This window comes from Gorilla gorilla, chromosome 1 (assembly GCF_029281585.2).
Source record: "Gorilla gorilla gorilla isolate KB3781 chromosome 1, NHGRI_mGorGor1-v2.1_pri, whole genome shotgun sequence".
Taxonomy (NCBI): Eukaryota; Metazoa; Chordata; class Mammalia; order Primates; family Hominidae; genus Gorilla; species Gorilla gorilla.
The window spans coordinates 75,218,431-75,240,783 of NC_073224.2; the positions used below are offsets into that span (position 1 = coordinate 75,218,431).

At 42.5% G+C, this 22,353-nt stretch overlaps 1 protein-coding gene across 1 annotated transcript in view; it reads right to left on the bottom strand.

Moving 5' to 3' along the window:
- The window catches only part of CACNA1E (calcium voltage-gated channel subunit alpha1 E), a 497,630-nt gene that overhangs the window by 226,798 nt on the left and 248,479 nt on the right, over nucleotides 1–22,353 (bottom strand). Inside the window, exons 6-8 of the mRNA XM_063710329.1 lie at nucleotides 9,176–9,279; nucleotides 7,679–7,831; nucleotides 6,129–6,310 (exon numbers count right to left, since the gene is read on the bottom strand). Of these exons, the coding sequence (XP_063566399.1) occupies nucleotides 6,129–6,310; nucleotides 7,679–7,831; nucleotides 9,176–9,279 (439 nt within the window). The remainder of the gene's footprint in view (nucleotides 1–6,128; nucleotides 6,311–7,678; nucleotides 7,832–9,175; nucleotides 9,280–22,353) is intronic.

Below are 22,353 nucleotides of genomic sequence, written 5' to 3' on the forward strand. Positions count from 1 at the left end.
CATCAGCATGTAAGTGGTATTTCTTCCACGCTGTTTCCATTGCTCTCTGAAATCCTTCCTACTCCACTCAAACTGCTCCTGGCATTCAGTGGTTCTTAGCCTTCACCTTCCTTGACCCATCTGAAGCATTTGATTCAAATGAGCAAAGCATATAGATAAGAGTTCTTGAAAGAGTAAATATGAATGTGAATTCAAGAGAATCTGTGGATGAATTTATACAAATGACCAAGAAATTATTTGCAAGATACTCTAGTAATAACCTTTTTTAACTGAATAATCATATGATAGGAAAAACACTTCTTCAGAGAACTGACTTGATCATCCTCTACTTTCTCCCTCTGCAGCGCGCTCTTCACTTGGCCCCAGGACACCAGGTTTCTAATTTTCCTCTCACCTCCCTACTGCTCCTTCTCAGTCTTCTTTGCTGATAACCATTTTCCTCTTCACCTTAACATCAGAACTCAGTCCTGGAATCTCCTCTCTTCCCTGTCTATATTCACTTCCCTGGTGGTTTCGGCCAGTCTCAATACTTTACCATCTATGCACTGAAAACTCCCAAATTTATTTCTCCAGCCAAGCCTTCTGCCATGAACTCATTTATTCACCCCCTTCCCTATACTACCGTATCAAATGAGCATGGCAAATTTAACACATCCAAACTCAATTCTCCTCTCCCTCCCAACATACTTTACCTGTGTTCTTCCCCAGCTTAGTTAATGGCAACTCCACTCTTCTTGCTGCTTTCTCCCAAACTCATATTCAATCCATCGAAGAATCCCATGAGCTCTACTTAAAAATATATGCAGAATCCAACCACTTTTCACCTCCTCCACTGCTACCTCCCTGGCCCAAGCCTCTATCATTTTTTTTATATCCTTGCTATAACCTTGATTTGAATCCCTGTTTCTACTTTTGCTCTACCAAAGGAGGTGGAGTGATCCTTTTTCAAACACAAGTCAGGTCATGTCACTCCTTTCCTCAAAACCCTCCATTGCTTTCCCATCTCACTCAGAGTAAAAACCAGAGTCTGTATAATGGCCTTCAGGGATCCACAGGATCTGACTGACTATTCCATCTCCTACTTTCCACCTCACTCACTGCAGTTCAACCCACTGTGCTCTTTGCTGTTCTTCAAATACACCCAGCCCGTCCCCATCTCAGGATCTCTGCAATTGCTGGCCCAGCTATCTGGGACTCAGGAGACTCTTCCCCCAGATAACCACATGGCCCACTCCCTCACCCACCCACTGCAAGTCTTTGTTCGAATGCCATCTTCTCAATGTGGTCCTCCTGACATCTCCATTTAAACTTGCAACCAAGTTCTCCCTTTCCCCACATTTTTTTCTCCACAGCATCTATCACTATCTGATATACCATATGTTTTCCTTATGTTCTATATGCATTTTCCCACTAGAATAAAAGTTCCATGAGGGCTGGGACTTTCCTGTGTTTTACTCTCTACTGTATCACCAACATCTAGAACAGTATTTGGCACATAATAGCCACTTAAAAATTATTTGGTGAATGAATGAGTTAGTGAATGAATGTATACTTATGTATGAATGTAAACAGAGGGGAAAAGCCTTTACTATGAGTTCAGGAAATAGTTTCCCTCTCCCTCTACTCTCTCCTCTCCATGAAAAGCCTGATAAGCAAGGTGTTCTGCCAATTAAAAAGAAGTTATCATAGCTCCTCACTAAGCACATACACCTCACCCCCAGCTGTCATGGGAAAAAGAAGGTAACTTCCAAGATCCACTTACCAATCCCTCTATGGATAAGTAACAGATGAACAGATACTAGTATCCAATTCCAAGTATCACCTATATTACAGGATCCCAGACTCATGCAAGGACATAAGAACAGGGCAGTCCAGATGGGGTTGTTTGGAGGGGGGGGGGCGACCAGTTTATTCCAGAGCATGAGTGATCCTGGATACCAATTACAATTACAGTAACACTTACAGTATCTACAATAGCAGTCACAATTACAGTGTCTACAAATTTTAGGAACTATACACCTGATCCTAGGTCAGTTGGTTCATCTTATCACTCTAGCACCATAAGATAATCATAGACTCCTGCCACCTATTTGTCAAATTAGTTTTGAGTAGTTCTACTACAATGTGGAGGAGGTGGTAGGAAAAGACTGAAACAAAGATGGAAGCCACATTCCCTAGTCTCATGGATCTCAGAACCCAAAGCATTCTCTGTAGATACCACAAAATGAGAGGAACTTCATAAAGAGAATGGTAGTTTTTCATCAACTGCGAGATGGATGTTATGCCTCACCATGCTCATAGATGAACATAAAGCAAAATCTCAATGAGACAGAAAGTGAATAGCTGTTAACTATTTAATAAATCCTGACTATAAGCAGCTGTGAAAAGGCAACTTAAAAGACAGCCACAGTCATTGTTGATAGACCAAAAGATTTCTGAGGAGTTGGGAAGACTCTCAGAAAGCATCCAGACTTTAAGTTGCCTCTTCTTGCCAAAAGCCAATGAAGTCCATAAAACCCCTTCCACCATAGCAGCTTGGAGCATCTTAAGTAGTCACAACAGATGCGGAAAGCATACCTGCAAAGCTGCAGAAACAGTACACCTCCAAGAAATTTCTGCCTCTACATGAGTTTATCAACAGTAAGTAAGAAGAGAAATAACTCCAACTACAGAAATACAAATGAAACATACTAGACTTCAAGAGCAAAGATGTGAGTAACTGCAGACAGGGACTGGGAACCTCTGCAATCTGGGAATTAGTCCTGATACAATAAAAGAGCTAACTGAATCAGCAGATAACATAAAACTATAATGACAAAGAGAAATAAGACTCAGATCAGAATCAGAAGAAAGTCACTTCTCTCAGCCACCTCCAGCCCAGGTGAAGAGGGTTAGCGAGCCACAGTAACATTTGTTGAATGAAGAGCATTGATCAGAAGGAGAACACATTGTACTGTGGAAGACATACTTATCAGGTTAGGAGAAATAAGTAAAGAAGAGAGTTTGCAAGTCGAGGAGACCTTTGGGAGAGACAGTGCAAACAGGTAGCAATAGCCAGAACTGTCGACAGTTTTGCATTCCTTCCACCAGAGGAGGGAGGGAAGCCAAGAATATAGTTGGAGTTTGACCAAGCAGTTGACATTTGGATAGAGACTAAATGAAGCACAGGTGACTCCAGGTTGCCCTGACAATGGGAACCCTCCCCCTTACAATTCATTATAATGAGAAAAGCCACAAGCAAATGAAATTAATAGTAATCATTGGCAGAGCAACACAAGGTCATAGGAAGGCATCTAGGAAGAGTCTGTGCTACAGAAAAGGGAGGCAAACATGAGGGAAGCATTTACATTGCATATAAAAAGGTTAAACTGAGCCCACATGCTTGAGAGCTTCTTCCTACTGGGTAAACCTGAAGATTCTCCTACTGGTTTGGATGTAACTAACAACAATAAATCTTACATGTTCGTTGCACCACTGAATAGAAGGTGCATAGGGCTGGGAAATAGGGGACCCCCCTCTCTTAGTGCTCTTCATGAACAAATCGAGAAGCTGGGTGAACTGGGCCTTCCCAGAATGAGGAGTGGTAGAAAGGAAAATCAATAAAGTTATATTTATATTTGCATCTTATTGGTGGTGGTTGTGGTGATGCTTAGTGAGTCATTTTTCTATATGCAGAAACACACACATATATATGTATACATGTATTTATAATACTAAGCTGACTAGTCATTCATAGTTAACTTTGTGGTATGCAACCAGTGTATATAAGAGTGTGTGTGTGTGTGTGTGTGTGTGTGTGTAGGAACAGTCCAAACAGGTAGCAGACAGTCCAAACAGGTAGACAGTCTTTGGGTGACAGTCCCCCTAACCCTAAATCCAGCCATCAGAATAGCAGGAGGCCTTCAGTAAACTCAAGTTCAATGACTGACAGGCTGGAAGTCAGAGTATGTGAGTCTGTGGGCCCTGGACACCCATGCAATAAAAGGTTTCAAAGTATCTGCAACTTGATCTCCTCCCCTCCCTCCTTCCCTCCTTAGTGAGCAAAACTAGAGAGAGGAGCAAGATCTCTGCCTGTGTGTAACTTCTAAACCTGTGGTTGACAGGTAACTGGAGAGAGAGAGGGATTTGAAGAGAGCACTATGATAGCAGGAATCATGGCACTTTTTTCTCCCTATTTCCCTAGTGCCTAGGACAGTGCTTGGCATGTAATAGATGCTCAGTTAATAAACACTGAAAGAATGAAGGAATGAACAAAGAAACTAATGAAGAAAAAATGAGTGGTTCTTCAGCTGTGCTCCTTCTCCTCTCAGTACCATCTGAATCTTGGCTAAAGAGGACCAACAATCACGCCTGTATCCTCAAATGCAACACTTCTCCTTTCAGGCTTTCAATGCATTTATCACATAACTTAGGTGAGTCTACACATATAATTGAAATGCATCACTCTCAAAGCCCTCCATGTGACACCAGCCACTGCAGGGCCAGTGCTGCAATTCCTAGAGGTGCCTGGCTAATTTGAGTGGCATGGCCTCAAGACAACCTTTACATCTCAAATGAGGAGTGACTGCACTCATCAACCTTGCCTCCCTCCCCTCCTTCCTGCTGCCTCCCACAGCCGGTGAGAACTGCAGAGTGTCCTCCAGGGCTTTCTGGGTCACACTTCATCCCTGGGCTTGCTGGGTGTAAGCTGGTCCTTGGGACTTCTTCACTGCCCTTTAGAGCTTTAGCATAATAGCCAGTGACTCTTTTCTGCAAAGCTTCAGTCCCGCCTTGCTCATCCTATGTGGGAATGGATCCAGGTTAGCAATGGACCTCTACTAAGTACTTCCTTGTACAGGCCTTACACAATCCTTGCTCTTTGGGCATTATAGTCTAGTCGAGTTTCTTCTGAGACACAGCATTTCCTTTCCCTCCAGTGTAAATTATATCCAAAACTCTTTCTAAAGGGTGCTTTGTATAAGCCACCTTATGTTCCACCTAATAAGTTTTATACAGATAGAATCAGGCTAAAAAGATCTAGAGAAGAACTGAAGGAAACAGAGGGCACCTTAAGGTAAAGGCAGACGGTGGGAGCGTACATAAGAGGCATGATCATTCCAAAGTTACTGTTTTGGGGTGGGCTGGCTGAACGCAGGTAAGGGTACAGTCCTTCAAAAGCACCTGCCCAAACTGCTTTACCCACCTAGGATCCATGTACATCAAACCACATACCTCAACTCACTCTCATTTTTGAGCATAGAGTCTGCACCAAGCCTTTGATAACTTATTAAAATTAGACTCTGGAAGATGGAAGAGACTTCATGATCACCCTACCTTCTGTCCCCATGCAGGAATCCCCAACATCCCTGACAGGGAGCTAGACCAACTCAGAACCTTCTCAACACGTCTGATCATGTGAATCACCAGGGCACTTGAAAAAAGCACAGCTCACTAGCTATACAAAGCTACACAAAATTAGAATCTCCAGAGAAGGGGTCTGTGAATCTGAATTTTCAACAAGCACCCCTGGTGAATCTCACAATTAAGCATGCTTTTTATGTGTGTGTAATGCAATAGTTCTTGACAGTGGCTACATACGAGAATCAGATAGGAAGCTTTTTAGAAAAGTCAATGACTTTTCTAAAATGACCTTCACCCCTAAATATTCCTACTTAATTGGTTTGGGATGGAGCCCAGTTGGTATAATTTTTTTTTCTTTTCTTTTTGTTCTTTTTTAGTAAATTCTCCCAGATCCTGAGGGGGTGATAAAATTTTTTAAGCTTCCAGCTAATTCTACTGGGCAGCCAGTATCATACATTAGTACCCTTCACTATACCCCACCACCACGTCCAACCAACATATTCTGTAACTATTAAGTTGATCTGACTTAACTAATTTGTTCACCTATCCAACATAGGATGTAATTTCCTAATCGTATTAAGAAGCTGTGTACTTGTACGTAGCAACAGGCCAGACAAAAGAGGGTTATGAACTGCTAAGGCTTATCCCAGTTGAGTCTTCACCTCCCATCCCAATACACCTATATCCATAGCCCTCCCTGTCCCCGGACTAGCCAGGCCAAACAACCACAGAAGCCTCCATCCAGGGTTCTTCCCTCCTCCTTCCAGGTCCCCACCAGCTCTACTCACATTGTACAGCACGGTGGTCCACCCTTCCATGGTGATGCACTGGAAGACAGTCAGCACAGCAAAAAGGATGTTATCAAACTGGGTGATCCCATCATTGGGGCCGATCCAGTCCTTGCATTCATAACCAGCTGGGCAGCCCTGCACACCACATGGGTGAGGGGGGTCAAATCCTTCTAGAATACCTGCAGACACATTTGGAGGGTAGGGGATAAATCACATGGTGTTTCGCATGAGCTGGAAATGACCCCAGGAAGCCACAGGCAAGCAATTCCATTCCCCCATGGAAAGAGGCCTGCCCTTTTTTGTCTCAGGCTCCCTCTCCTCCCTGGCCTCTCTGCACCTCCCAGCTCACATATCATGTGTTCAATCCAATGTTTCCCAGTCTCCTGAAAAATGGAGCCTCTCCTCCACATGGTCCCCTACTCTCTGCAAGCTTCATCCTCTACCCTCACCTGAAGTACCACAGGAATTAAGAGGACTGAATCACACGACACACTTTGAGGAAAAGGCAAAGTGAGGTTTTCTGGCTTCAGACTCCAGGATGAGCCCTGAGTTCTTCCTGGGTTTCTTGGGGACAGTTATAAACTATGGTCCTTTTAGGGGGGTTTAACTCCTTGTTTTTCCAGCATGGATTCCTGGTTTTTAATAAAAGATAAAAATAAAAAATAGAAATCCAAGGTGGAAGGTGTTCTTTTAAGGTTCTTTTCATAAAAGCATGGTACTTATTTGGAATTCTTCAGCCTGCCTCCCATCTCCTTTCCTCCTAGGATACTCAACTCAACTTGAAAAGAACAAATGAAATACAAAGATATGAGAATTTGGGGTTGTTTACCCTAACAATCTCCCAAGCACACTTGCAAACCAAGCTCAGAGCTCCCTCAGTTCTTCCACACCACGTGTGGGTCAAAACAGAGAGTGAGAAGATGGTGAGAAGGATCATGAAGGGAAAATGTCTCCACAGATCCGGAGGGACCCAACTCTGACTCTGGACTCCTAGATCTCACCAGCCTGTGGGCCAGAGAGGCCACTATACAAAAAGTACTTATTTATTCAGTCAGAGGCTGCTGTACAAAGAGTCAAGGGGTATTGATTCAGATATTCAGAGAGGTTGCACTTTTTTTTTTGTAGACAGAGAGATAGGGACAGAGAGACACTAGTTGTCCAGGCTGGCTTCAAACTCCTGGGCTTCAACAATCCTCTTGCCTAAGCCTCCAGGGAGTAGCTGGAACTACGGGTGGGTGCCACTATGCCTGGCTCAGACAGATGACTTTTCAAGTTCATTCCCATGGCCCTTGACCATGGGATAGGGGAGCCAAGACCATCTATTTGAAATCTTCCAACTACATATTTGCTTTGCAATATTAATGTCAAGTGAGGATATCTAGTCTCGGTTGACTGTGCCTCAAAAGGCTGCTGACTAGAAGCTTCTGATTCTAATTCCAGGGTCAGAATAGGACATACTTTTCCAATGAGCCTCCAAGTGCCCTGAAATTACCCCAGTTAACAGAGGGGAGAAGGGAAAAGGAGAAGACAGAAAAGAACGACCCTACCTGAATTGTTCATGAAGCATGCTCGATGTAACTTGCCACTGTAGAACTCCAAACCAATGATAGCAAACATCAGGATGGCAAAGAAGAGCAGAAGGCCAATCTGCAGAAGAGGTACCATGGCCTTCATGATGGACTTCAACACAATCTGCAGGCCTAGAAGGAAGGACAGAGAATGACCAATGCAGCCGTTCCTCAGCACCATCTGATAGGGGAGGATTAGTTTCATTCCCTCATTGGTTTCATCCATGCTGCCTTCTGCCTCTGATAGATTAAATTTATTAGAATGTGCTCCTTTCCTAAAGGAAATTAGGCCCAGCTCTGCTAGGCTGTAAATCCTTCAAGAGCTGGGACAAAGTTCATCTACCCATTCACTCTATCTCAGACCCAGTTCTCAGTCCCTGTTGGGGAAGCACAATTAGTACAAGCACTATTCAGAAAATGCCATATCCTTTGACCCACACATTGCATTTCTAGGATTCTAGCCAAGAAAACAGTCAGAGATTTGAATAAAGATTTAAGTAAAAAGGTGTTTGTTGCAGCACATTTATAGTTGGAGAAAAACTGGAAATAGCCTATTTTTATTTTTTATGCCATCCAGCAACATAAAACATAAAAATGGCTAAATAAATCATAACACATATAAGAATTTTTTTGTTTTGAGACAGAGTGTCGGTCTGTCGCCAAGGCTGGAGTGCAGTGGCGTGATCTTGGCTCACTGCAGCCTTGGCCTCCCAGGCCCAAGTGATCCTCCCACCTCAGCTTCCTGAGTAGCTGGGACCACAGGAGTGAGCTGCCATGCTCAGCTACATTTTTCTTACTTTTTTGTATTTTTTGTGGAGATGGGGTTTCACCATGTTGCCCAGGCTGGTCTCAAACTCCTCCTGAACTCAAGCGATCCACCTGCCTCAGCCTCCCAAAGTGTTGGGGTTACAGGTGTGAGCCACCATGCTCAGCTGATTTTTTACTATTTGTGGAGATGGGGTTTCACCATGTTGCCCAGACTGGTCTCGAACTCTTCCTGAACTCAAGCAATCCACCCACCTCAGCCTCCCAAGTGCTAGGATTACAGGTGTGAGCCACCGCACTCAGCCAAGAATTTTTAAGGTTAGGAAAATAAAATACTTATTTCAGGATATAAAACTATGATCTACATAATGATTTCAATTATATTAAAATGCACAGGGGAAAAATGGAAAATATTGAAATTTTAACAAAAGTGATTTCTGAGTGATAAGATAAAGAGCACTTTTCTTTTTTGTTGTTTCCTTTACTTTCCACATTTTCTGTAAAGATTTTCTATTATCTTTTATATTTGCAAAAAGTTAAATGTAAAGTAAAATGTTACACCAGATTGCTCCATCTCCACTATTTATTACCACTGAGGCTTCCTCCCAGGAGGAATATTGTTTGTTTATCCCAAATTCCCTTAGACCTGGATCCAGCTGAGGACACATGAAGAAAGTTCTTAGCAGAGCAGAAAGAATGGCAGATGCTCACTAGGTATCCCTGACACGAGCTTCAAGGGCCGCAGGACACGCACAGCCCGGAGGGTCCTCAGGTCCACATGAGTATTGAAGTGGGTTCCTGCAGTGGCCAGGATGCTGCAGACAGAGACACAGAAGGGTCAAGGTTACCAGTCTGGTTTTCCCCTCTTGTTCCATGCAGGAAGCGGGGCTGAGGCAAGCTCAGCCTGGAAAGCACACAGCGCTGATGCCAGCTGTATGTGGGTGCACCTGAGCTTGGGTGAATCACCAGTGGCTCCAAGTGGAATTAAATTTAGCCATCTGGGTTTTACTTTGCAAAGAAGGAAAACTTATCATCATACCAGAACCCTAGTTCCAAATCCCCAGCCAAACACAAGGTCCACAACATCTGTCCCATTCCTGTCCCCAAACCTTGTCCCCTTTCTCCTCTCTGCCCTGTTTCAACTCCTTCCCCTCTTTCCAACCCACCAGGCCCTTGTATTTTTTTATTTCAAAATTATCTTAGGTTCCCCTGTCTATCTCCTTCAGGAAATTTCTCTGGATTAACTGCAGTAAAAAAGTAACTCACTCATCTCTACCTTGACAGAATTTTTACCAAACAAATCAATTATGCTGATGCTTGCAACTGGAGAAGAATTTCAATGGTCTTCACATAGTATCAGTATTTTTATAATTGCACAAACCACTCTTTGACCATAATTGGATTTCTTCCTATTTTTCCATGTTCCACAGCCAAATCCAGAAATACACACATATACAAATCCATAATTCTATTAGATTGTGTACACCAAGGAGACAACTTATTTCCTAAAATCTCATGACATTGCAGGGACTTTGGAGAGACAAGGACATATATGTATTTATGAAAGACACAGCAGAAGATTAAGAGCAGAAGAACTGAGTTTAAGTCTGACTCACTCTGTTGAGAATCGGGTGACTCAACACAAGTCTCTCAACCTCTATGAACCCCACTTCTGTCATCTCTAAAATAAGGGGGTATCGTGGTCTAGTTATAAAAATAAAATGACATGGTATTTAATATTAAGAGTGTTCTATAAACTATAATGTACACACAGACATTGTGGCTAATGCAAAGCTTACTAATATTAATAAAATCTTAATTTAAAACTTGCTCATTTTATTCTTCTTTCTGTGAAGAATGAAAGGAAGTTTCTCCCCCATAATCCCTCCAGAACAATCTCAGCTACTCAGAACCATCAGGAAATGAGGCATTCAGAAAACTGGGTTCCTCTATAGTCAAAGGGTGGCAAGAATGGCTTGTTTTGTTTATTTCTGATGGAACCTCTCTGAAATAGTTCAAGTATTAAAGAAGGTACCTGAAGTTCCTTCAATATTTGACGTGTCTTCAATCTCAGAAAAAGAACTGTATGGAAAGTGCATGCCCTATGGCCCTCGGAAGCAGACGTACAATCATTAGGTACAAATCATACAGATAAGGACAACAGAATTGCAAGCGGTAACTGACACAATTAGTGCTGCCAACAGCCAAGAGGACGGCTTCATGTGCTGGCACCCTTCCCAAAACTCCAAGTATCCGGGAGCTACCTGTAGAGCATCATTAGGAAGTAAAGAGGGATCCTACATGGGGTAAAGGTTATTTAAACAACCAAGAGAGATTCCTGTCAACTTTAAGATTCTCTGAGTCTACGTTCATACTACCTAAAAATAAGAAGCAGAAAGAAATCCTACTCATAAAGAATCTCAAGAGCTAGACAAGGTTTCTGAATCTTCCCCATCTCTCCTGAGTCACACTTCCATGCCATCGTCAGAAACGGGGGGACTTGGGGCAGTGGAGTCTTCCACACTCCTTTTGACTCTATCTTCCAAGGCCAAGGAAAGACATTAAGGAGGGGGTCATATAATTTCTAATAAGTAGGGAAGGACTAAAGAGAAAAAAGAACGAGAAGCAACATAGAAAATAGAACTGAAAAATACGACAGAAATAGAAAAAGAGAAAGAGAGAGATAAAGAGAAACTTCAAGGATAGGTGTGGAGATAGAGAACCACAAAAAAGAAGGAATCATTGTTTGGCTGGTTCTTGTAATAAAGGTAAGGTGCACAGCACAGTCTCCTGTGCTGCCCAGGTGGGAGACTCTCCTTTCATGATGATGTCTTTCAAACACAGTATGCAGAATATGAGTTAGAAATTAGACTTCTGTTTCCTAGGATACTCAGATACACATGAGACACTCTTTTCATATCATAAAGAGCCCTGTTGGAAATGAAAATTTCCTCTCCAACCCTGAGTTTAACAGTTATGTTTCAGAACATGGTGATAGAGGCAGAAAGATAAAATTAAAAGGCAAAGAAGGCTCAAATGTAGAGGGGAAAAATGGTAGAGGGAAAGAAGAATAAGATGATAGAAGAGTGAGCAGTAAAAGAAAATGTAGGGATATAAACAAGAAAGGAAATAAATAAGAACTGGGGGGAGAAGCAAATGTCAGAGAAATGGGAAAGAGAACAAAAGCAAAGCTAACTTGAAAGACGGAAGGAAAAAGATGGCATTTGTTGCAGGGGTCTCACAGAGCCAGCCATGAGGTATGCGCATGTCACCAAGTTAGTCTTTGGCTGAAACTACCTGCTCCCCAAATTCTCCCAACCACACTGCAGCCAGGGCCACGCAGCCTGTGGCCTTGTGCTGTCCTGGGCCTCCAAGTGTTCTTTTCTGTCCTCCAGTGCAGGAGGGCTACCAACTGGATCTTTAATTGATGCACATTGGCCACTGGCAGCTTCCTAACTCCCACCGTTCCAATACTCCTTGAGGCAGGAATGACAGCCGGCTCCCCGTTCACCTGTTAGAAAGTAAGCAGGGACAATGGGATTCTTTTTTTTGTTTGTTTGTTTGTTTGAGACAGAGTCTTGCTCTGTCATCCAGGCTGGAGTGCAATGGCATGATCTCAGCTCACTGCAACCTCTGCTTCCTGAGTTCAAGCGATTCTCTTGCCTCAGCCTCCCGAGTAGCTGGGATTACAGGCATATGCCACCACACCTGGCTGATTTTTGTATTTTTAGTAGAGACGGGGTTTCACCTTGCTGTCCAGGCTGGTCTCGAACTCCTGACCTCATGATCCGCCTGCCTCGGCCTCCCAAAGTGCTGGGATTACAGGTGTGAGCCACCATACCTGGCCAACAATGGAATTCTTAGAGGAAAAAGACAATAAAGGAAAATAGTCCTATTCTGTGCTCCCATAACGTGTCCACCGCCATCACTGCCCTAACCACATCCTAGAGAAATTCTGTTTTCTCATCTGTCTCTCCCACTAAATCTGAAACACCTCTAATGGAGGCACCATTTTACTCATCTCTACCCCCAAAACCTAGCCCAGTGACTGGCAAGTAAGAGGCACTCAATAAAGGCTTGATGAATTGAACTTGAATTGCACTGATTAAATTAATAAATTTGTTGAAGCAGAGGTCAAAAGGAGAGGACATCAAGGAAATACTAGAACTTACTGAGAATAGGGTAGCAAGTTGGGATACTATTCAAACATACATGTGTTTGAGTACACAGGAGAATACTGGGAATCTATACTCAAGCATTTAGAGTCTAATGAGGATCTTCTAATATTCTTTTTTAAAAATTTTAAATTCTGAGGTACATGTGCAGAATGTGCAGGTTTGTTGCATAGGTAAATGTGTGCCATGGTGGTTTGCTACACCTATCAACCCGTGACCTAGGTATTAAGCCCTGCACGTATTAGTTATTTCTCCTGATGCTCTCCCTTCCCCTCTCCCCACACTTACCCCTGAGAGGCCCCAGCGTATGTTGTTCCCCTCCGTGTGTCCATGTGTTCTCATCATTCAGCTCCCACTTATGAGTTACAACATGCAGTGTTTGGTTTTCTGTTTCTGTGTTAGTTTGCTGAGGATAATGGCTTCCAGTTCCATCCATGTCCCTGCAAAGGACAGGATCTCATTCCTTTTTATGGTTGCATAGTATTCCATGGTGTATATGTACCACATCTTCTTTATCCAGTCTATCATTGATGGGCATTTGGGTTGATTCCACATCTTTGCTTTTGCAAATAGTGCTGCAATGAACATACATGTGTATGTATCTTGATAACAGAATGATTTATATTCCTTTGGGTATATGCCCAGTAATGGGATTGCTGGGTCAAATGGTATTTCTGGTTCTAGGTCCTTGAGGAATCACCACATTGTCTTCCACAGTGGTTGAACTAATTTACATTCCCACCAACAGTGTAAAAGCATTCCTATTTCTCTACCGTAATCTGTTTTTTCTTGACTTTTTAATAATCACCATTCTGACTGGTGTTGAGATGGTAATGTTCTTGAAAGACTCTTACTGAGGACTGGACAGATCCTGTCCCGTGGGATCTTCCCAGTTCTCAGTAAGAGAGCTAGAGAGACAGAGGGAAGATGGAAACTCAGAAGTTAAAGACTTGCCTCCTAGCAAAGCTTAAGTATTGAAGTACACACAGCTCAGCAAAACTATAGGCCTTGTAAGTACCAAGGCTTAATCAGGAGGCTACTGGAAAAGTAAAGAGTTGAAAATGGCCCTTGATTCTCAGTCTAGTGGAAGTAGACAGACACATAAAAGAAATAATTATAACACACCATGAAGCATTATAACAGAGTTAGTTACAAAGTGCTATGAGAATGGGAAACACCGCAGTGACAAATACAAGGTGCTTGCTGTCAGTTAGCATTTTCAAATAGTATGTCATTAAATCTTCAAAATTTTCCTCCTATTGCTATTGTCTCCATCTCATAAAAGAGCAAGCCAAAGCTCAGAAAAAATTAAATTGCTAATAAATGGTAAGATCAGGAGTTAAAGTCAGTTCTCTTCTGATGTCAAAGCCAGTCCTTTCCCCACCCTGCCATTACGCTGTGTAATGTTTGCCCAGTGCTGGGAGGGTCCACTGTTCCTTAGTCCAGTGTGTTGCTAAAAAATATCAAGGTTTTTTAGTTCTGGTCCCCAAACGGGCAAGTGAGCATTCTTCCCTTCATTCTAAGGCCACAAATTACCAAGCGCCACAGATCACTTGCCATGTCTCACTCTCAGGACCAGACTCCATGAACCTCTCCTAATTACTATGTACAAAAGTAGCTTAATGGCAGGTGATGATTGCTGCAATATTTCTATATACACACATGGAGAGACACACACACCACAAAATCAGAGTGGGGCCACTGAGAATAACTCCAATTTTGAGTTAATAAAAGCCTAAGCTCTCTGCTGTCCCAAGAGGCATGTATCTGTGCTCCTCAAGAACACAAGCGTGTTTTCCATTTGTTTTGTCACTATAGGCACACAGCCCGGTGGAAAGCTCTGTATACAGGGGGGTGCTTAATGCCCACTTTGCCCCCACAACAGAGGACAGTTGGAGAGTACACTCAGCCCTCTGACCACCACCAGCACAGGTATCATGTTCTGCACACAGTCAAGTTCAATAACTATTTCCTGTTAGAGATCATGGCTCAACCCTACCTTGAATGTTTTTACTTTTAGGTATCAGCAAATAGGAAGAGAATGGAGATTGATACAATGCTGATGATGCAGCACAAGTCTTTCTCATTGTGGCCATAGTGCAGTGGCACAGCAGAACAGAAGACAGAGGCAATGCTCTGGGCAATGAGAACCAAATCATCTCTCCCCAAGTTAGTCACCCAAAGAATTCTCCAACCTTGCATTCCCTTTGACCTTGGGGTTGTTTCCTAGCCTCCTTGTCAATCCAGGTCTATAATATCTTTTCACAGGCACATTCACTGTACAAGTCTATGCCTGAAAATACCCTGAAACAGTGGTCATAGGTTCAGGGTTGCCAGCTAAAATGCAGGACACCCAGTTAAGTTTGAATTTCAGATAAATAATTTTTAGTGCAATATTTGTACAATGCACGGAATATTCATTGTTTATCTGAAACCTAAAATTCAAATTTAACTGGATGTCTTATATTTTCATTTGCTAAATCTATCAATTACACTTAAGTAGTAACCAGAAAAGACCAGATAAAAAGCTCCCTTCTTAGTCATTGCCCCAGCCCTAGAAAAAAATTTCCAATTTCTCTTCTGAAAGGAGACACAAGCCAGAGATCTTTCACCATTAGGTCCAGGATGTCTCCCAAGCTCCAGAAATTACCCATATCGATACCAACAAAGAACCTTGTTAAGTTTTTGAAAGACAGGCTGTTCATCAGCATCTGTGAGAAAAGGCTAACACTAGCAAAGGATGTTAGATGTTTAACCAGCCCATGTGATGAGGAGGCCATGAGGAGGCAGCAAGGGACCTAATACAAGCTGAATTTCCAACACAAAGTTGAGTCAGAATATCATTCCCACGGGTAGTTGACATAAATGAGTTGCTGTGTCCATTCAAAAGCATTCCATATGTGGTTGGTTCCTTTATCTGTCATTCCACTTTACCTGTCGTGTCCCTTCCTTTAAATCTCTTGGATTCACTTCTTAGTCTCCAGCCTCCCTCCACCTGGAATGCTTCTCCTTTGCCTTCTCTCCCCTGCCTAAACAATTTGATTCAGACCTCAGGGCCCAGATGACATTCTACTTCCTCCTTGGAAAAGGTCTAAGACCAAAAGCTAGTTGAACTAGGATTCTGAGAAAGGGATACGGCACACGCTCTCCAGTCACACTGGCTAGTTTCAAATCCCAGTTCCATCACCTATACTAGCTGTCAGGCTTTTTGCAATTGCCAGTCTGAGCTACAGTTTTCTTACCTGGAAAAAGGGGATAGTGCCTTCCTAAGAAAGTTAAAACAAGGATTAAAAAAAAATAATGCTTGTAAAGTTCTGCACATAGCACTGATTTACCATGGAGGTTCCTGGTCATAAACAACAGAAACAGATTTCAACTGTCTTAAACTGCAGACCCATCAGCTCCCTCCCTCCAAAAAGGTATACTGAGAAGATACCAGGAACTCACATAATTAAGGGGATACTGGAAGACCAGGCTGGGAAAAGAGGAAAGCAGAAACCTTGTTGGGGCAGGGATATCCAGGTCCTAATCGAGAAATCTGTGAACATTACCTGTTATGGAAAAAGGGACTTTGCAGATGGGATTAAGGATCTGGTGGTGGAAAGAATAGCCTGGATTATCCAGGTGGACTCGAGGCACAATCACAGGTGCCCTTACAAGAAAAAGGCAGAAGATTGACTAGAGAGAGAGAAGGCAATGTAAGGACAGAAGCAAGTTATTCTGCATCTGGCTCTGAAGATAGAGGAAGGGCCCAAGGGCCAAAGAACACAAGAATGCAGCTCTAGAAGCTGGGAGAGGCAAAGAAACGAACTAAAGCCTCTGGGGAGGAGAGATGGGAAGCACAACCCTGGATTTTAGCCTAGTGAAAGTGATTTTAGACTTCTGACTTCCAGAACTGTAAGAAAATACACGTGTTGCTTTAAGCCACCAAATTTGTGGTCATTTGTTACAGCAGCTATAGGAAACTAATACACTTGGCAAAAGTCAGAGATTCTGGGAAATCTGATTCTTAGGCCACCATGGTTATTGGTATGATTATAAACATCAACTGTCTTGCTGTTGTTGCATCATCAGCTTAAGAGTAAAGTCAGAAGAAGCATGTGGTCAAGGTTAAGTCCCCCTGCACCCAAATCCCCTACCACTTCCAAGGTGAGCAAGACTCTCCCCCAGGAACACACAATAAGATCCTCCCAAAAGAGAAAACTGGTGCCACTGGGAAAGCTGAATGAGGAAGAACTTTAAAAAAAAAAAAAAAAGGCTACTACAGTTTGGCTCATAGAAAATAATTAGGTGTTGGATCCCTTCCTTACGCCTTATACAAAAATCAATTCAAGATGGATTAAAGACTTAAACATTAGACCTAAAACCATAAAAACCCTAGAAGAAAACCTAGGCATTACCATTCAGGACATAGGCATGGGCAAGGACTTCATGTCCAAAACACCAAAAGCAATGGCAACAAAAGACAAAATTGACAAATGGGATCTAATTAAACTAAAGAGTTTCTGCACAGCAAAAGAAACTACCATCAGAGTGAACGGGCAACCTACAAAATGGGAGAAAATTTTCACAACCTACTCATCTGACAAAGGGCTAATATCCAGAATCTACAATGAACTCAAACAAATTTACAAGAAAAAAACAAACAACCCCATCAAAAAGTGGGCGAAGGACATGAACAGACACTTCTCAAAAGAAGACATTTATGCAGCCAAAAAACACATGAAAAAATGCTCATCATCACTGGCCATCAGAGAAATGCAAATCAAAACCACAATGAGATACCATCTCACACCAGTTAGAATGGCAATCATTAAAAAGTCAGGAAACAACAGGTGCTGGAGAGGATGTGGAGAAATAGGAACACTTTTACACTGTTGGTGGGACTGTAAACTAGTTCAACCATTGTGGAAGTCAGTGTGGCGATTCCTCAGGGATCTAGAACTAGAAATACCATTTGACCCAGCCATCCCATTACTGGGTATATACCCAAATGACTATAAATCATGCTGCTATAAAGACACATGCACATGTATGTTTATCGCGGCATTATTCACAATAGCAAAGACTTGGAACCAACCCAAATGTCCAACAATGATCGACTGGATTAAGAAAATGTGGCACATATACACCATGGAATACTATGCAGCCATAAAAAATGATGAGTTCATGTCCTTCGTAGGGACATGGATGAAATTGGAAATCATCATTCTCAGTAAACTATCACAAGAACAAAAAACCAAACACCGCATATTCTCACTCATAGGTGGGAATTGAACAATGAGATCACATGGACACAGGAAGGGGAATATCACACTCTGGGGACTGTGGTGGGGTGGGGGATGGGGGAGGGATAGCATTGGGAGATATACCTAATGCTAGATGACGAGTTAGTGGGTGCAGCGCACCAGTATGGCACATGTATACATACGTAACTAACCTGCACAATATGCACATGTACCCTAAAACTTAAAGTACAATAAAAAAAAAATTAGGTGTTACAGAGGAAGAAGAGAAATAATATATCAGTTTTCTTATCTATGAAATGAAATGATCAGATAAACGGATCTCTCAGACCCCTCCTGGCTCTAACTCTGTGAGCCAACACCTGCCCTGATGGTGCTATGCTTCTGTAGCTCACACCAATCTCCCTTCCTCTCAACATCCAGAGAGCTGCTCTATGTTTAACTCCCAATTACATACAGTTCTTATATCTTAGAACATGGGTCTGATCATTAATGAGTTAGATCCTCGTAACTCAGTTCAAAACCAGCTCCCTGATGGCAGAAACCATCTTTCCCATTTCCACACACTATGGCTCCTTCTGGAACAATATGCAACAGTAATGCTCTAGAAATGCCCTTCGCTCAAGGAGAAGTGGGTGTTAATACATTTCCAATTGCAGATTAGTTGGACTCATCCACAGACGCATCCACGGAGCTGTGACTGGGCCCATTACACTTAATAATTGGATATCCAAATTAAAGGGGGTGTAGTCACATGTGTAAGTAATTATGACCTATCAAAAATCTACTGAATAACACATGATGTTTTTCTCTCCATTTCTTTTAAATTACTGAAGTGTGATTTGATTTGGGAATTAATTTCTGGAGACTTTATTTCATTTTATTTTTTAAAAAGTCCCTGTGTATTAAACTGTTCACATAGAGATAAGCCAAAGAAAATCAACTTGACCAAAATATATCTGAGGGAAGAGGACGAGGCTGGGAAAGGTGTAAAAGATGTCAAGCCCAGCCCAGATGGCTGCAAGCTGCCTCTTCCTCCCCACCTACTCTGCCGGGGCCCCTTGATGCCATCAGGCTTAGCTTCATCCCAGAGCCCAAGACTTACTCTACAGTCGAGATACTTCTGACCATATGCCATGCAACAGGCCCTGGCATTACAGTAGAGAACAAGATGGTGATCATGGCTGTCCTTGTGATACTTAATGAAAGAGACATACATTAAATAGGTCTCAATTATGATAAGTGAAAGGTCAGGGAAGGAAGCTTCACTGTGGAAGTGGCAGATGAGCTAAAAAGTGAAGCTGGAGTAGGTCAGAGGAAACAATGTGGGAAGAGCATCCCAGATGCAGAAAAAGGCCTGCACAGAAAGTCTTGAGGCACAAAAGAAACCAGCATATCTGAAAAACTGAAACAAGGCTGGTGTGGCTGAAGCCTAATAATGAATCAGGGGAGAGTAGACAGTAAGGAGTCCGAAGAGGGCCAGGCACAGTGGCTCATGCCTGTAATCCCAGCACTTAATGGAGGCCAAGTTGGAGGAAGTGTTTGAGCCCAGGACTTCAAGGCCAGCGTGGACAACATGACAAGAACCTATCTCTACAAATCTATGAAAATAAATAAAAATAAGCTGGGCATGGTGGCATGTGTCTGTAGTCCCTGCTACTTGGGAGGCTGAGGTGGGAGAATCACAACCCCAGGAGATAGAGGCTGCAGTGAATCACGATCACGCCACTGCACTCCAGTCTGGGCAGCAGAGAAAGACTCTGTCTCAAAAATAAATGAATGAATGAATGAATGAACAGATCTGGAGAGACTGGGAAATGTCACAGAAGGAACATTTTATAGGCTGTATTAAGGTTTTGGACCAAGCCTGGCAGTGTTCAAAGAACTCCAGGCTTAAATTTGGCAATGGAACACCAGGTTAACCACACTGCTACTCTAAGCTCAAAAGAATTTTCCTGATTAACTATTGGTCTTTTACCTTCTCCCCAAGCCCCAGCCCCAGTTGCCATAACTGGGTGTTTACCTTGGTCTCTGTACCTAAACTAATGCCACTTTCTCTATCCCCACAGGCCATTCCTGGGGCGGCTGTGCTGGCTGCCTTCTCTGCAGCAGCCTTCCCTGATAACATGCATGCTGGGGAGGCCAGGCAGCTCTCCAGACTCCCCTGTGCGTGAATGTAGATTTGTATAAGCAAATCATCCACTGTCCTGGGTAGTGACTGGTTTAGGAAGGAGCAGGTAAGCAGGTAATGAAACTCAGGCCCCTGAGTTAGAACAGAAAATACACTTTGGGCTTCAATTGACCTATGTTCTAGAACAAAGGTAAAAGCATATAAAGTGGTGATTTTCAAGCCTTTTTGATCATAGCCTACATTAAGCAATGTATTTTACATCACAAGCCAGATGTGTGTGTGTGTGTGTGTGTGTGTGTGTGTGTGTGTATATATACACACACATACATAAAATTACATGTTTCATAAAATAGTACTCTTTATTTGTGTGATGTACTCATGTTTTCTCTTCAATTCTTCCTTACTTAAGGTTTTAATCAATTAAATGCATTTCATGACCCTCCAAAGGAGCTGATCCACAGTTTTAAAAACCCAGCTCTACAGAAGACAAGGCAGACCAACATGAATGGCTGCTTTAATAGCACCATGCAGCTTCTTGGTGTTATCCCAGAATGATGAAACAGTTTGCCTTGAAAGGTTTTGCTGTGCTTTTCCAAGAACCACAAACACAGCATTCTAGAAGAGAATCTGTTCCCTCTTATGCTACCTGAAGCAACAACATCTTGCTGCCCTCCAGAATGGACAGTCTTAAAGCTCTTTCTCTCTCCTCTTTCACACACACTTCAAAACTGTCATGGGGCAGTGACCTGTTTCTGATTGGTTGGTTGGTTTGGAGTTTCTTTTGTTGTTTTCCATTTGTTCATTTGTTTTACAGCTTGGTGGTGTAGATTGCCCAATACTTATGGCTCTGAGTTAATTTATGGCCAAACTGGAGCACAGACTTTCTTCTAAGACCACAGACAATATATAACAGATAAGATGCCATGATATTTCTTAAGAGGATGAGAAGGGGAGTAGAGTCACCTTGCCCTCTCCAAGAGAGATCTGTGCCATTTCTAGGAGGGAATAAAGAGTACTGTATTTAACAAAAGTAAGGCAACCCCTTCTGGAATTTAAAATGGCATTCATAATTAAATTTCAGAAAAATCCTAGTGGGTATGAAGTGGTCTCAATATATGCCTTTTGATGAGAATAAAAATCATGGCCTAAAAATCCTTTCTCCTTCCCCACCAAAAGAAAGCTCAACAATCAAAGCCACCACACTAAGAAGAAGATGTTGTATTGATGTTTGGGGACAGACAATTGGTGGTGGGGAGCTGCCTTATGCATGGTAGTAGTATATTTAGCAGCATCCCTGGCCTCTAACCACTAGACACCTGTGGCAACCCCTCCTGCCAACCCCCTCCCACCTCACCCAGCAATGACAACCAACAACGTCTCCAGACATTGTCAAATGTCCTCTGGGAAGCAAAAATCACCCCTAGTTGAGAACCACTGCTATAGGTGAACCTCTCAGATAGAGGTTCCTTCAAAACTGAGAAATGCTTAATAGCCTGATTAAAGGCAATGGCATATGTTTCACATTAGTCCCTATTCACACTGGGAGAACATACACATAGCTCCTCTCTCTTTCTTCCTGAAACAACTCCTCAGAGCATGAAGCTTGGCCTGACCATGTATCCAAAGGAAGCCTTCATCTCACCTTAACCTCAAGAAGAGGTTCCCCAAAGGATGCCAGACGAAGAATACAGAAATAAAGAGTTTTGTTTGCTTAACCTCAGTATGATAGAAACAAAGGTCAAGTTCCTACCAATGGTCCTGCATTTCCTTCTCTTTTCTGAGAAAGTCCCTGATTATTCACTCAGACACAGCTAGGAGAAATGCCAAGAGATGGAGAAAAACTCTGTCATTCAGGCCCAGGTGATAACAAAAAGAAAAAGAAACATTCCTTATTGTTGTTTCACAGTTTATATAGTCCTGTTCCATACAGGTACCACTATCCCAATTTTATAAGTTTGAGAATTAAGGTTCAGAGAGAGAAACTAGCTAGCTCCAGGTCACTGAGATAATACATGATCAAGCTGAGACTCAAACCCAGAAATTTAGATTCCAAATTTGGAGTGCTTTCAAAAGCTACGAAAGATAATGGCTAATAGCTAGTAATATATCCCAAAGGCACATATATTTGACAAATGCATTCTCTAGGACAACCAGAGTTGCCTCTCTGCAGAGCTTTATGGTATCCTATGATTGCAGCATCATATGAATGTTACCAAAACTGTGCTTCAGAGAGTTGGCAAAGGAAAATTGCTGGAGAGGGAAATCCCACATTATAAGAAATCATCTACATAAATACATGTTCTTTGAGTTGTTTTTCTAGTAGTGGTGAGGGATTTC